The sequence below is a fragment of the Panthera tigris genome, chromosome B4, assembly GCF_018350195.1.
Source record: "Panthera tigris isolate Pti1 chromosome B4, P.tigris_Pti1_mat1.1, whole genome shotgun sequence".
Lineage (NCBI taxonomy): Eukaryota > Metazoa > Chordata > Mammalia > Carnivora > Felidae > Panthera > Panthera tigris.
The window spans coordinates 81,703,308-81,717,708 of NC_056666.1; the positions used below are offsets into that span (position 1 = coordinate 81,703,308).

General features: G+C 48.6%; 1 protein-coding gene across 5 annotated transcripts in view; it reads left to right on the plus strand.

The window, feature by feature from the left end:
* Nucleotides 1-14,401, plus strand: part of DGKA (diacylglycerol kinase alpha) — a 21,981-nt gene continuing 7,580 nt past the window's right edge. Inside the window, exons 1-17 of one of the 5 annotated variants that reach the window (XM_007081473.3) lie at nt 1-190; nt 5,829-5,970; nt 6,386-6,459; nt 6,793-6,925; nt 7,173-7,247; nt 7,711-7,760; nt 8,124-8,198; nt 8,397-8,516; nt 8,629-8,743; nt 9,712-9,800; nt 9,938-10,057; nt 10,259-10,357; nt 10,561-10,644; nt 10,862-10,935; nt 11,096-11,170; nt 11,792-11,877; nt 11,969-12,058. In XM_007081473.3, the coding sequence (XP_007081535.1) occupies nt 5,907-5,970; nt 6,386-6,459; nt 6,793-6,925; nt 7,173-7,247; nt 7,711-7,760; nt 8,124-8,198; nt 8,397-8,516; nt 8,629-8,743; nt 9,712-9,800; nt 9,938-10,057; nt 10,259-10,357; nt 10,561-10,644; nt 10,862-10,935; nt 11,096-11,170; nt 11,792-11,877; nt 11,969-12,058 (1,423 nt within the window). In that variant the 5' untranslated portion in view covers nt 1-190; nt 5,829-5,906. The other 4 variants (XM_042992494.1, XM_007081471.3, XM_042992493.1 and 1 more) reach the window with 4 other exon arrangements.

Here is a 14,401-nt window from a genome sequence, read left to right on the forward strand (position 1 = left end):
GGGTCCCCAGTTCCTACCAGTTAGTCCTAGGCCTCTGTCTATCTCCCTTGCACTACCAGCCTCACCATCATCCATGCTGCCCTAAGAGCCTTAACAACTTCAGAAGTTTCCAGACAGGAACTGCTGAAAGGATCTTCTTTCAACCTTACGTTTGGCCAGGGCCTTCTACACCACCTGCCAGGGCCAGCAGGTAAAATGGGAGGGTTAGGGCATGGAGAAAGAGTGGACACAGACCAGAGTTCTCTTTGCACCTAAACCACCCCAGAATTAAGGGAAGGCCTTGAGTCTTGAGACAAGGAGGTGTACTTACATTGGGGAAAACAAGTCTGAGCCATCTGGGGTTTGGGTTTTAGGGAGGTGAGGAAACTAGAGGTAAAGGTAGGCCTCAAACACTGTTAAGCAGTGCAGAGCCCATGGGAGGAGGGAGGCGTTTGTGTGTCAGGATGTAGAGTCTGGGACTCTGGGCTTGCTGCTGTGGGATCTTTTGAGTATGAATTCGGTCAATGGATGATGGAAAAGAGTTGGGAAGGGAAGTCCCCCAGATGGCAGCAACTGGGAGAGGGTTAGACGTCGCCTAGGTGTGCCGCTGCCAAGCTGTGCCATCATCGGCCCCGCCCCCTATCTTGGCCTCCCAGGGTTGGGATGAGGGGAGAGGCTGTGAATGATTAGAAAAAAGGGCAGATGGATAGAAACCGAGCTGTCCCGAGGCGGGAAGAAGAGAAGCGCAGGATGTGGAGAAAGTGGCGCAGACCAGAGCCCTACAGATATTGGGGAGGTGGGAGGATCAGGCTTGGCGAGCTGGAAACAGGGACCTCTCCAGACTGGAGTTCCCGGAGTTGGGGGCGCCGGGATTGGGCGCTGGCGGGCCGGCCGGGGTCGGGGGCGGGCAGCTGTGTCGTCAGGAACGGGGCGGCCTCGCGGCAGCCGCGCCTGCCTGGTCCGTCCCCTCCAGCCCAGCTCGGGCTCCAGCTCCCGCGCCGCGCTTCAGCTCCCACCGCGCGCCCTCCGCAGGCAAGGTAGAGACCCCGCGAGCCCCCCGCGCCTCCCTCCCTCCCACCGGAGCAGGAGGGGGCGGGGGCCGCGGGAGGGGCCGCTGCTCGGGCTGGGGTAGGGCTGCTGGGCCGAGAAGGAGGAAGCCTGACAGCTGGAGCGGGTAGCTAGAAGGGTTTGCGCCAGGACTCGGGGGGGCAGCGGGAGAATGGGCCAGAGCCCCGCAGGCAGCGTCTCCCCTAGACCTTCCCCTCCATCCCTCCTGCTCATTCGCAGGGATGGTGAAGCTCGGCTCCTGGGGACCCGAATGGAAGCAAAGTCCGTTTTGGAACCTTCACAACACTGCATGGGTGCAGAAGGATTCTTGTTTGGCCTCCTGGTCCCCAACTTCCCACCCGTCCTTTCCACACCTGTCACCGGGAAGTTTCTGAAACTACCTGGATCTGAATCCCACTTTTCACCTTTAAATGGGGGGACATGAACCTCACTGAGGAAGAAATGTGATTATTACTGGGCATCTCCTCAGCCTCAGAACGTTTGAGCCCACATCCCCCAACCATGCCAACATCGTAACTTCCTCCTGTACTACACATTGACACATGCGGGCTCCCGCGCGCGTACACACACACACACACACACACACACACACACCACCCCTTAATCAGGCAACACTCCCATCTGCAAGATGTATGTAGGCTTACCGAATTTCGGGACTTCAAGCCAAATGATTCCTTAGGGGGCAGGGGGCACTGACTTGTAGCAGGGATGGGCAGGAAAGACTAGACCCTCCGTCAGTCCTGGGAAAGAGGAGGAGGGTGCAGGCCCTGGTGTGGTTAAGGGATTCAGAAGTCTAGGTAATCAGGCCTGGGCTTGCTGCTTGGGGTTCCTTGCTGGGTCAGCCTGAATGTTCTGGGGACATAGCTCATTCTTCAGTAATGGTAAATCTATATGACTTGAAATGGGAGTGATGAATGTTGAAGTGAAAAAGGAAATTTTAAATGTTTGCACTGGCCTTGGAAATCATATGTACCTCTTGGTTACCAGCAATTTTAGTGTTTACTGTTTAAAATAAGATCTAGAGGGGCGCCTGGGTGGCTCAGTCGGTTAAGCATCCGACTTCAGCTCAGGTCACGATCTTGGCGGTCCGCGAGTTCGAGCCCCGCGTTGGGCTCTGGGCTGATGGCTCAGAGCCTGGAGCCTGCTTCCGATTCTGTGTTTCCCTCTCTCTCTGCCCCTCCCCCATTCGTGCTGTGTCTCTCTCTGTCTCAAAAATAAATAAAAACGTTAAAAAAATTAAAAAATAAAATAAAATAAGATCTAGAAAACAGAGGCACTGAGATTTAATGGAGGTCTAGAGTCTGGGTGTCCCTGCGAGAGTGGCTCTCTGACTGGGCCTCAGTTTCTTGCTCTGTAAAATGTGAGAGTTGGTACCTCCCAGCTCTGAAGATGTTCTAGGATTCTCTGCCTCCAAGTCAACTTACTTTCTCACCCCAGGTTGGTAGGGGCGGGCAGGGAAGCCAGGGGAGGGAAGGGAAGGGTGAGTCACAAAGAGCTGGCAGGCGGGCAGCAGACCGACCGCACCCTCCCAGCCCTGGCATTCGCCTAGACTAGCCCAGGTTATAGCCTCAGGGTTAGTATGGAGCAGGTAGGACAAAACTGGATTTGTTCCAGCTCTAGGGTCCAGGATCCTATAGTTTATTGCGATTCGGCAACAGGGGCAGCCAAACTTTCAGTGAGGGAAGTCAAGAGGACAACTGAAAAGATACCAGGAGCCCTTATGTCCAAGGTCCCAGCCCAGAGGTATCCTTGGACCCTGATGGTCTAGTTTCTCACCACCTCCTCACCCTCCCAAAGGCAAAATGCAGTATCCTAATACTACATGTCTGTGCCTGAAATAACACAATAAGGGCAAGTGTACAACTGGGCTTCACTGCTGCTGGGAGTCCTTAGAATTTATGCCTTCCTGTGTCAAAGACATCATTTTTCCTAATTTCCAGATGTGTTTCTCTGTGTACCACCCTCATATAACTAGAACAACAACAATAACAGCAACAACAACAAGAATAGCTAACATTTACTGAGTTCTTCTTCTGTGCCATGCCGTTTGCTAAGTATATTGCATGTATTATCTTACTTAATCTCCATGCTGTGACTGATTTCTCTATGTACCCATTTTACCAATGAGGAAACAGGTTCAGGAAGATGAAATAACTCACCCAAGAGCTAGGATTCTAATCCATGCCTGTATAATTAAAACATCCATTCTCTTAAGCTGTACTAAAAACTACATGTAAGATGTGGGGGGCTAGGAAGGGTCATTGCGAAAAGAGAGACATGTCCTCTTTCCTGTTCATCGTCCCTCCTTTGCTCTCTCCTTGTCACTTTCTCTCTCAGATTTCATTTCCTAGAACCTTGGAGCCATTTAAGAATCCCCAGGGGTAATCAGAGAGGCTAATTAAGCCATACAGGCCCAATTAACCCTAACACTATTATGTATTCATTAGATCTGTTGGCAATAGAAGTTGGATTATAGTCATTGAAAAGAGCCAGATGGGTGGAGTCCTTTTCCCCAGAATATCAGTGTCCCAGAACTCCCTTCTTATTGTTCCCAGAGAACCTCAGAACAGGAATGGTATACTACATAGACAGGGACAGCAGAGATGTCCCAAGGGCAGAGGCTGCAGAGAAGATTCTTGCACCATCAGAAAGGAAATTCTTGTAGGCCCTAACTGCCTCCTTGAGCCTTACCCAACTAACCCTAAATGAGTGGGCAAAGGGGAGGCAGGAGCCCTAGATGGAGTGCCCCAATAAGTGCTTTTTAGCATCATTCGTTCATTTAACAAATATCTACCAAGCACCTCCTAAATGTGTTCCAAATTGTTTCATATTCCCCTGTCAGGACGGACACTATGGAAACCCATTTAACCACATTTGGACTAGCATTTCCAACATATGGCTCCCTAACTTTACACTACTATTTGTACAACCAATATGGAGCACCTACAACATGCTGAGCGCCAGTCAAGGTATTGGGGATATAGTGGTGAACAACACTGACAAGTTCCTGCCCTTGTGGAATTTACAAGTTCTTGCCCTTGTGGAAGGCGAACAGTAAACAAAGAAGCAAATAAATTAGCAAGATAGTTTCTGTGTGCGATAAGTACTATGAAGGGAACAAAGGAGAGTGCTGTGCAAAGGAGGGGGGCTACTTTAGGAGAGAATGATCAGGGAAGGTCTCTTGAAGAAGCTGACATTTCAGCTTAGGCAAAGAAGTCAGCTCTGCCAAGAAGGGAAAGGATGTTCTAGGCAGAGAGAACAGTAAGTTTCATGGCCCTGAGCAGGGAAGAACTTGGTTTAAGGAACAGAAAGGAGGGCAGTGAGATTAGAAGGCAGTATGTGGAGGGGAGAGTAGAACAAGAGGAGGACAGGGAGAGGCAGGGGCCCCATCATGTGGTTCTTGGGGTAGAGCTTTGACTCCTCCACTTACCACCTGCCTTGGGAAGTCCCAACCTCTTCAAACTCCAGTTTCTTCGTGTGTGGAATGGCTCTACCAGTAATTTCTTATCTCATGGGATTTGATTATAATTGTTAGTGCCGTGAGAACTACCATTTCTTGTAGGCCTTCTATATGCAGGTGTTACACTGGTACTTTTCATACAGGATTTAACTTCATACTCACAACTGTGACAGATAGGTGTCATTCTTCCCATTTTACAGATATAATTTGTCCAAATCACACAGCAGTATCAGATCTAAGGATGGGACCTAGATATGACTAACCCTAGTTTTGCTTGACTCCTAGACAGTGCTATACTATACTAATGTAAGATATAACTGTTATTGCTGTTATTGAATCTTCAAGCCAAGTTGCCCTCTGCTACTTGGCCCTTGTTGTCAGTGGTCAGCATGATCCGCGTGAGGGTCCCTGGGTCCCAAGGCTGTAAGTTAGGGCTCCCTAAACACTGGTAATCTAGCAGGGTGTAAGGAAAAACCTGAATCTGAGACTCCTGCGCTCAGCTCAACCCTCCTAGAACTGGGAGGCCAGACGGATAGATGTTCAGAGACTTCTCCTACCTCCTTCCAGTCGCGCGCCAGCCTGGGGTCCCCGCCCTTCCCCAGTAGAGCTCTGCGGGACTCAGGCGAGGCGGGGCCAGGGCTGGGGACACGGCCAGAGCTGGTTCTGTGTCGCGCGCGTCAAAAGCGCTAGAGGTCGTTGAGGGGCGTGGGTGGTTCGGGAAGTGGGCGGCTGAGTAGTGCTGAGGACCGAGGCCCGAGGCGGAGCAAGATGGGATCGTGGCCGGGGAGGCGTGCCACAGCCGCTGTGGGAACGGCCGGAAAGGCAGAAGGGCCGGGACTGAGGGATGCGAGATGGGAGAGGGAGCGGCTCGGAAGAGACTGCAAAGACTGGGGGTGGTGGGAGAAAGGGTAGAAACAGGAGAGGGACAGGGACACACCCACAGAGACATACATAGACTGGGAAAGCGATGGGGGCTGGAGGAGTGGGAGTTGGGGAGGGGTGGGGGGAGGATAATGAGTGTGTGGGGAGAGTGGGAGATGGATTGGGACAGATGGGTGAGAAATCAGAGAGCTGGAGAAGGATCCAGAAATGGAGGGGAAAGAGTCAGAGATGAGTCAGAGAAACAGAGACATAGGACAGACTCTGTAAGGGAGAGACAGACACATGGGAGAGGTACACGGGGAAAGGAAGAGACTGGGAAGGGACTCAGAGAAAAGGAAAGAACAGAAATAAGAGTAGGAGTGGACAATGAACGGAGCACAGAAGGAAAGACGAAGACAGCTGGCTCTTCCCACCACATACTCTTGCCATCTCCCTCCAGAGTTACCCTTGGAAGCAGAGGCCCAGGCAGAGGTATTACCAAGTCATCTTTGTGGCCCTCCTTCAGAATAAAAGAAAGATGGCCAAGGAGAGGGGCCAAATAAGCCCCAGTGATTTTGCCCAGCTGCAGAAGTACATGGAATGTGAGTCTTCCTCTCAGTCCTCAAGTTCGGCAGACTTACCCCAGAGAATCCCTGCTCCACATCCCTGCTTCCTCGAGTTTCCCCAGCAGCCCAAAGCCAGCCATAGGCATGGGAAAGGGGGGAGAGAGAGATGGGGAGACATCTGCGGTCTCAGCTTTCTACCCACCCTCTCTGAACCTTAACAGCCTGCCCCAAGTCTCAGAGAAGAGATGTAAAGAGAGGTACCGCTCTGGAGCATCTGAAATGTTATCCTCGCGGTATTTCTCTGTGCATTTCTGTGTTTCTTCTTGGAATTCTTCTTTCTTTATCTTACTTGACTCTTTTTTTCCTGTTGGATGTCTGGGTGGGACTCTGGCAGAGGGCAGGGAGAACCAAACCAGACTAATGCACTTCTTTCATCCTCTTCACACCCTAGACTCCACCCAAAAGGTCAGTGATGTCCTAAAGCTCTTTGAGGATGGCGAAATGGCTGAATATCTCCAAGGAGATGTGAGTGACATCTGGGAAATCCTCTCCTTGACCAACCCCTCCCATCTTTGATTTTGCTATCCCACTGGGATCCCCAATTTCCAGTGATTATTCTGGGCCCACCCCTTGCTATCCTCCCTCTAGATACCCCTGTGTCCACTGTTACTACAGCTATTGCTATAGGACAAAGCAAGAGATTCTGATTCAGTACTCAGCCTTGAGAAGAAACTATATTTCTGCCTTGGATGCTTCTTGGCTCTGCAACTTACTGTCTCTGTCCTCACTACTCCTAATTCTTCAGTCCTCAACTCCCATCCTGCATACTTCCTAGGGTAATGCTTGTTCTCATCATAGGCCATTGGGTACAAGGGATTCCAGGAATTTTTGAAAGTCTATCTGGAAGCAGATAATGTTCCCAATCACCTAAGTCTGGCACTGTTTGAATCCTTCAAGACGGGTCACTGTTTAGAAGACACTGTGAAAAATGGTATGATCATGTAGGTGGGACAGGGCTGGGCTTCCAAAAGAAAACTCAAATTAGTATGAGTGTTGGGGTGAGAGTTTAACTGAGTCACGTGTTGGGGGCAGGGTTGGGGAAGAGAGGTAGAGGATAGCCATGCTGGTCTGGGAACTGGAGGGAGGAAAGTTAAAGGGAAGAGTTGGAACAAAGGCAAAGAGAAGAGCCACGGTGGAGAGAGGCCCAGCCTCAGAAATACTGTACTTTCTGTAACCAGATCTGGTATGTCTCAGTGATGTCTCCTGCTACTTTTCCCTTCTGGAGGGTGGCCGGCCAGAAGACAAGCTAGAATGTGAGTTGTAATCCTGGACTGGAAGAGGGGAAAAAAGGAGAGGGAAGAGGAGGTGTTCTCCAGCCTTCTTTCCCCTATTTTTTCAGGATTCCTAAGGGCTGACGGGGCCAGACAAAGATGGGGCCAGAGAATGGACCCATTTCCTCTGTTCCCTCAGACTCCTATACCTAATGCCATCTATCATAGTTATCCCAGTTCCCATGTCCTGTATGTTTTAATGTGGGTATCCTGGGGGTGTTCTTGGGTTGTGGGAGGTGTGTGTTGTCTCCCCAATCAGATTCACCAAGAGTGGAATCCAGGCCTGTTTCCCCTCCCTTTTTGTCTCCTTTCTCAGTCCCAGCACCAGGCTCTGGGCTCTTCATCTAAAAGTTCTCTCCCATGTCTTTATTATTCCTGTATTCTGTTATTAATTTTTTGGGTATCCCTCACAAACTGACCCTGGCCCCCCTAAAACACCCCACAGTCACCTTCAAGCTGTACGACACGGACAGAAATGGGATCCTGGACAGCTCAGTGAGTTGGGGGACCTGTATGCTGGCCAAGGGAGTATGTGTCCATTTGTCTGTGCCCTCCTGTCCCAACTCTTCCAAGATCCTTAAGAAGCAGAGGAAGCTAGAGGGATAAGTCAAATCCTCCAGGACTAAATTTGGGAGTGGGTCCCCAGCTCCTGCCTCCTAAAAGTAGAGGCTAGAGACATGAATTGGGGGCTGCCTTGCAAACATACCAAAACACATAGACACTCGTTTACTTGGCAGAGACACCTGAGAATGAGAGGTGGCTCTCGGGGTGGAACCCAGGAACCCTGATTTCTAGAGAAGAGTTGAATGGTGGTAAGGAGGTGGGATATGGCTGTGGCTCTTACCTTTTGGCCCCCAGGAAGTGGACAGAATCATCATACAGATGATGCGAGTAGCTGAATACCTGGATTGGGATGTGTCTGAGCTGAGGCCGGTAAGGCGGTTTTTCCTTAATGTCCCTCCTTGTGCCTTTTCCCTGGTGAGTCCTATATCTACCTTACCCCTTTTCTGACAGGCAGCTCGGTTCCCTGGGCTAGGATAGCAGTGGGCTGGATTGTCTAGGAGGCAGCACCGAGAGGTGTCAGATCTGAGAGGCCATTCACACTAAAAGTCCCCTCCATTCTCTGCTCAGATTCTTCAGGAGATGATGAAAGAGATTGACTATGATGGCAGCGGCTCTGTCTCCCTAGCTGAGTGGCTCCGGGCTGGGGCCACCACCGTGCCACTGCTAGTGCTACTGGGTCTGGAGATGGTGAGTAGGAGAGACTTGTGAGGATGGGTAGGATAGCTGCTCTGGGATGTGTTTGCCAGAGGCTGGCCCTCTAAGGGCTTAGACACTCCTTACATCTGTTGTGCCCTCCCAGACTCTGAAGGACAATGGGCAACACATGTGGAGACCCAAGAGGTTCCCCCGACCAGTCTACTGCAACCTGTGCGAGTCAAGCATTGGTCTTGGCAAACAGGGGTTGAGCTGTAACCGTGAGTGATGGGGCCTGGGAGTGTGGGAGCAGAGGGGCACCCTGGCTATCTGCAGGACATGGTGCTTTGAACTTAGAGACAGCTGGGTTTGAATCCTGGGTTCTGACACTGACTAATTATGTGGGAAAGCCATACACTTCCTCTTTCTTTCTTTCTTTCTTTCTTTCCTTCTTTTTCTTTCTTTCTTCAAATACAGTTGACACATAATATTACGTTAGTTTAAGGTGTACAACATAGCCACATAACTTCTTTAAGCCTCAATTTAAAATGAGGTTTTGGGGCGCCTGGGTGGCGCAGTCGGTTGGGCGTCCAACTTCAGCCAGGTCACGATCTCGCGGTCTGTGAGTTCGAGCCCCGCGTCAGGCTCTGGGCTGATGGCTCGGAGCCTGGAGCCTGTTTCCGATTCTGTGTCTCCCTCTCTCTCTGCCCCTCCCCCGTTCATGCTCTGTCTCTCTCTGTCCCAAAAATAAATAAAAAACGTTGAAAAAAAAAATTTAAAAAAAAAAATAATAAAAAAAAATAAAAATAAAAATAAAATGAGGTTTTAAACTAAAAATGAGGTAATTGTGAGCATTACGTAAGTTGATGCACGAAGAGTAGTTCACAAGGTGCGTGTACATATTATTGAGTCTACAGTAAAAATTAGCTGCTATTATTATTATTATTATTATTATTATTATTACTATTATTAAATCTGGGCCTCCTTGGCATCTTTCAGCTGAGTTCCTGGCATTTGGAAAGAGTGGGGGTAGGCATGTGGTAGCAATTGCTCTTTTATGGGGAAGAGTGAGAAAAAGGCATGGGTCTTGGAGGTGAGCCCCCACCTCAAACTTTAATTCTCTACCACACTCTCACAGCAAGGGCTTATACGTCTTGTTTCAGTGAATGATCCCGCCTTACACCCAGGTAAGGAGGAAATAGAGGGAGGGGCTGCAGCTAAGGCTCTGACCTTCTTCCTTCTTGCCCAGTCTGTAAGTACGTCGTTCATGACCAGTGTGCCATGAAGGCCTTGCCTTGTGAAGTCAGCACCTATGCCAAGTCCCGGAAGGACATTGGTGTGAGTGATCCCATAACCACCCCATTACCACCTGCATCCTGGCCCTTGCCCTAGGCCTTGGCCACTTGCTGCCCTCAAGCCCTTCCACTAGTCTCTGCTCAGACTCTCTCAGACAAGGGATTGCCTTTCTCCCCAAGGTCCAATCACATGTGTGGGTGAGAGGAGGCTGTGAGTCTGGCCGATGTGACCGCTGTCAGAAAAAGATCCGCATTTACCACAGTCTGGTCGGACTGCATTGTGTGTGGTGCCACCTAGAGGTCAGTTTGGGAGCTGTCCTCCAGCCTATGCCTTGGGGCCCCTTCCTAAACTGCCCTCTCTGCACTGGCCTCCCTGACTGCATCTTCCTGGCAGCCACCGTTGCCCTTGCTCCCAAGGGCTCTCTTTCCAGCACTAGGCCCTCAAGTTGAGAGGTGTTGGAGTTCTCTCCATGATGTCTGCATGCCCACCTTGTCTTTCAGATTCATGATGACTGCCTGCAAACCATGGGTCATGAGTGTGACTGTGGGCTGCTCCGGGATCACATCCTGCCTCCATCTTCCATCTATCCCAGCGTCCTGGTGAGACCCTTGGGCAGTGCCTAGGAGGGGGCAGGAAGGGTGCTTCCCTGATTTAAGCCCTCCCCCCGCCCCCCGCCCCCCACACACACCATGCCGTTTAGAGCAGAAAGCCTATACCTTTTAGGATTCAAGTCAGACTCTCATCTGTTTAGGGATTCACACACAATCCAGTTTTCCTTCCCTTTGCTTCCCTCCCTTTCTAGGCCTCTGGACAGGAGCGTAAAATTAACAAAGCAAGCCAGAAGACCACAGATGATTTAAGTTTGAGCACCTTTGAGGCTCTGCGGGTACATGTTGGGGGTGGGTTTTTCTTGGCTGGAGCCCTCATGGGAGGAAATTAAGTGGGAAACCTGGGGAATGGTGCCTGTTCTCCAGAAGCCCCACTGTGGTAGGGGAGGGGGAAGCATTGTGGGGGAATGTCAGCCTTCTGCCCCTGTCTCCAGGGTCTATCTTAACTCTGACAAAATCCTGTTTTCGTTATCTTTGTTTTTTCCCCAAATTCAGATTGACCCTGTTTCTAACACCCACCCACTTCTGGTCTTTGTCAACCCTAAGAGTGGCGGGAAGCAGGGGGAGAGGTGAGAAGAGATATACTGGGTCTTCTAAGATGGGGAAGGAGGACTGACAGAGGTTGGGAATTCTGTGTATATGGAGGGGGTGTACTTGAGGAGGACATCAAAAGGGTAGAGTACAGAATATCCATCCCCCGCCTTGAACTTTCCTTTTTCCCTCACACAGGGTGCTTTGGAAATTCCAGTATCTACTAAACCCTCGACAGGTGTTCAACCTCCTAAAAGATGGTCCTGAGCCAGGGTGAGTATAGGTTAGGGGCTATATCACAGTGTTTGTATGTGTCTGCTTGTGTATGTTGGGGGAGAGCAGAAAAGAGTACATGTTGGAAGGGCAGGGCTAGGGGACCTCAAGAAACCAGAATTCAGAATGCTGCCTTTATTAGTATCACTGGGTATCCCCCATCTCTGACTTCCCTGGTTCATCTTTGCTCTGCTCTCAAAACATAAAGGTGGCTCAGTAGGTTAAGCCTCCAACTCTTGGTTTCAGCTCAGGTCATGATCTCACAGTTCATGGGTTTGAGCCCCATGTTGGGCTTTGTGCTGACAGCAACAGAGCCTACTTGAGATTCTCTGTCTCCCTCTCTCTCTGCTCCTCCCCGGCTTGCTCTCTATCTCTCTCTCAAAATAAATAAACATTAACAAATGTTAAAAACAAAATAGATACCAGTTTCTCCCTAACCACTGGGGAGTGTCTATAACTTTCCCCATTGTATTTTTTCTCTGCCCTTAATAGAAACAAGTCTTTTGACAAAGGGAAAGGGGGTCATAAGGAATGAAAGATAAGAAGTAATCTGCCCATCCAGGAGTTGGTAGCCTCGGTCCTATTGTCCTTCCTCATCTTCTCTCTTACCTTTTGTCTCAGGCTCAGATTCTTCAGAGATGTTCCTGGTTACCGGATTTTGGTGTGTGGTGGAGATGGCACAGTAGGCTGGATTCTAGAGACCATAGGTCAGTGCAGGGAGAGGCTCTGGAAAGGGTACCGGGGCATTGGCCTTCTAGAGCTAACTCCCTCCATCCATCTCCTGACCTGCCTCCCTAGACAAAGCCAACTTACCAGTTGTGCCCCCTGTTGCCGTGTTGCCCCTGGGCACTGGAAATGATCTGGCTCGTTGCCTAAGATGGGGAGGAGGTAAGTGATTAGAAATTGTTTTCCTGGGAATTAGGGGGAGTTGGGTAGGAAGAAAAAAGCACATGGATAAGGCGTCTAGGCATCTGTTGTAGAAAGAGCGTTGGGGAAGAAGAGAGGCACAGATGGGATGTTACCAAAGTGGATTGTCCCAAAGGAAGAAAGCTTTGGAAGAAGCAAGGACCACAGTCTGAACCTAGAATGGTCAGGGGTGACAGTCCCCTTCCCTGTGTACCTAAAAATATCCTTCTGTTTTTCCCAACCAACTTTTAGGACTCAGAGAATCAAGGAATATGGAAGTAGGGGAGGACAATGTGGGAATAAGAAAGATTGTAAGAGCTAAGTCAGATGCTTAGTGATGGAGCTAGCAGGGAACTTGGCCATGATTCATTCAGTCAATCAACCAATTAATCAGAGGTCATTTGTTCATTCATAATCATTTCTTCCCAAGTCAATTGCAACAGTCTCTTAAATATAGTCTTTGATTTCTAGTCTCTTTTTCCGTTCAAACAGAAAGAGTTTGAGGGATGATATTGGTAGATAAAGAGGCCAGGGTGGGACAGGTTGAGTTTGAGGTGTCTTGGTTTGAGGCTATTGGATTCAGAGTCCAGCTCTGAGATCATGCAGAAGATTCTGGAATAGGGGACTGCTAAGGACAGTGAAAGGCATTCTAGGTGGAAGGAGTTGTGTAAGACCAGAAGAGCCACCAAATAGCATGGTAGTGCCTCCGTCAGGGAAAGTGTGAGTCATTGATTATGACTGGGACATGCAGTGCAAGGTGGGGAATGGGGAAGGGAAAGACTGAGTTGAATAGCGTGCAGATTATGGAGGGTCATGAATGCTGTGCTGAGAAGTTTTTAACTTTACCCTGCCAGAGACTGAGAGCAGACGGCCTACAGAAACGATTAATATTGTTTTGCATTGCTTGCCTGGAAGTGTGTTAAATTTTTTAAACTTTGGTTATTTCTGAGGAGTAGGTCATATGTTCTTCAGTTCACCACTTTTTAGCTCCCTGCTATTCACTCATTCACTTTACCTTTCTAGCCACTGAGGCATTTGAATGTGCAAACCCTGAACCATGGGGAACACTTGAACTCATGAAAAATGTAACTCAAAGAGAAAATAGGTATATCTATAAATTACATTCTCTCTATATAATAAAAATTCCTGTGTATATAAAATATTATTTCAGAATGTAAAAATATCTCTGAATGCATACTGTTTTTTACATTTCTATTTTTTAAAGTTTTACTATTTAAGCAATCTCTACACCCAACGTGGGGCTCAAACTCACAACCCCGTGACCAAGAGTTGCATGCCCTCTAACTGAGCCAGCCAGGTGCCCCTCTCTGAGTGTATATAATAATCTAAATCTTGTATATAAACTATATGACCAGCTTTGGGAGCCAGTTTTTATTTTATTTTATATTTTATTTTATTTTATGTTTAAAGATTGTATTTTTAAGCAATCTCTACACCCAATGTGGAGCTGAAACTTACAACCCTGAGACAAAGAGTTGCACGCTCTACCACCTGAGCCAGCCAGGCACCCCAAGCCAGTTTTTAAATCTTCAATATCTAACTTTGGTTTTACTTACAATATTAGACCCTCTGAAATTGTATATTTGGGGTCTTCACTGTGTGTTCTGCAGATGAGACTCTCATAGAAGTTTCTTCCAATTCAATCTGAATCATGAAATAATGATATAAATACCACACTAATGAAAATTTGTGTTGATATTGAAAAAAATCGTAAGACTCGAAGAAGAAGAGATGAAAGAAGTACCACAGTGGGAGCTCTGTGGAGGATGGATTGGAGGAAGGAGACAGGATAGAAAATTACCTACATTGCAATAGTCTGGTCAAGAGATGCTGAACACCAAAGCGAAGGCAACAGCAGTGCAGTTCATGAGGTAGAAACCACAGTACTTGTAACTAATGGGTTGTGGAGGAGTCTTAGGACATTTTCTAGGTTTGTGAACTGAGCATGTGGGATGCCATTTAACATAGAGAATACAGGAGGAGGACCAGTTTAAGGAAGATCAATTCAGTTTGGGCACATTAACTTGAGGTGTCAGTGGAGCATGTGAAGGAGATGGAGATGTGTGGTGGGTAGTTACAAACAGATGTTAGGAAGATACACATTTGAGAATCATCTGTTTCTAGGAGGTAATTGACATCCTGAGAGTAGATGAGTTACCCGAGGAAAGAGGTGAAAAGAGAAGATGGACAAGGATGGAACACCCTAGTAAAACATCCTATTTAACAGTTAAGCAGAGGAAGATGCATTATTAAAGAAGTCTGTGTTCATGTACTATTGTTGCTGCAACAAATCACCATGAGCAG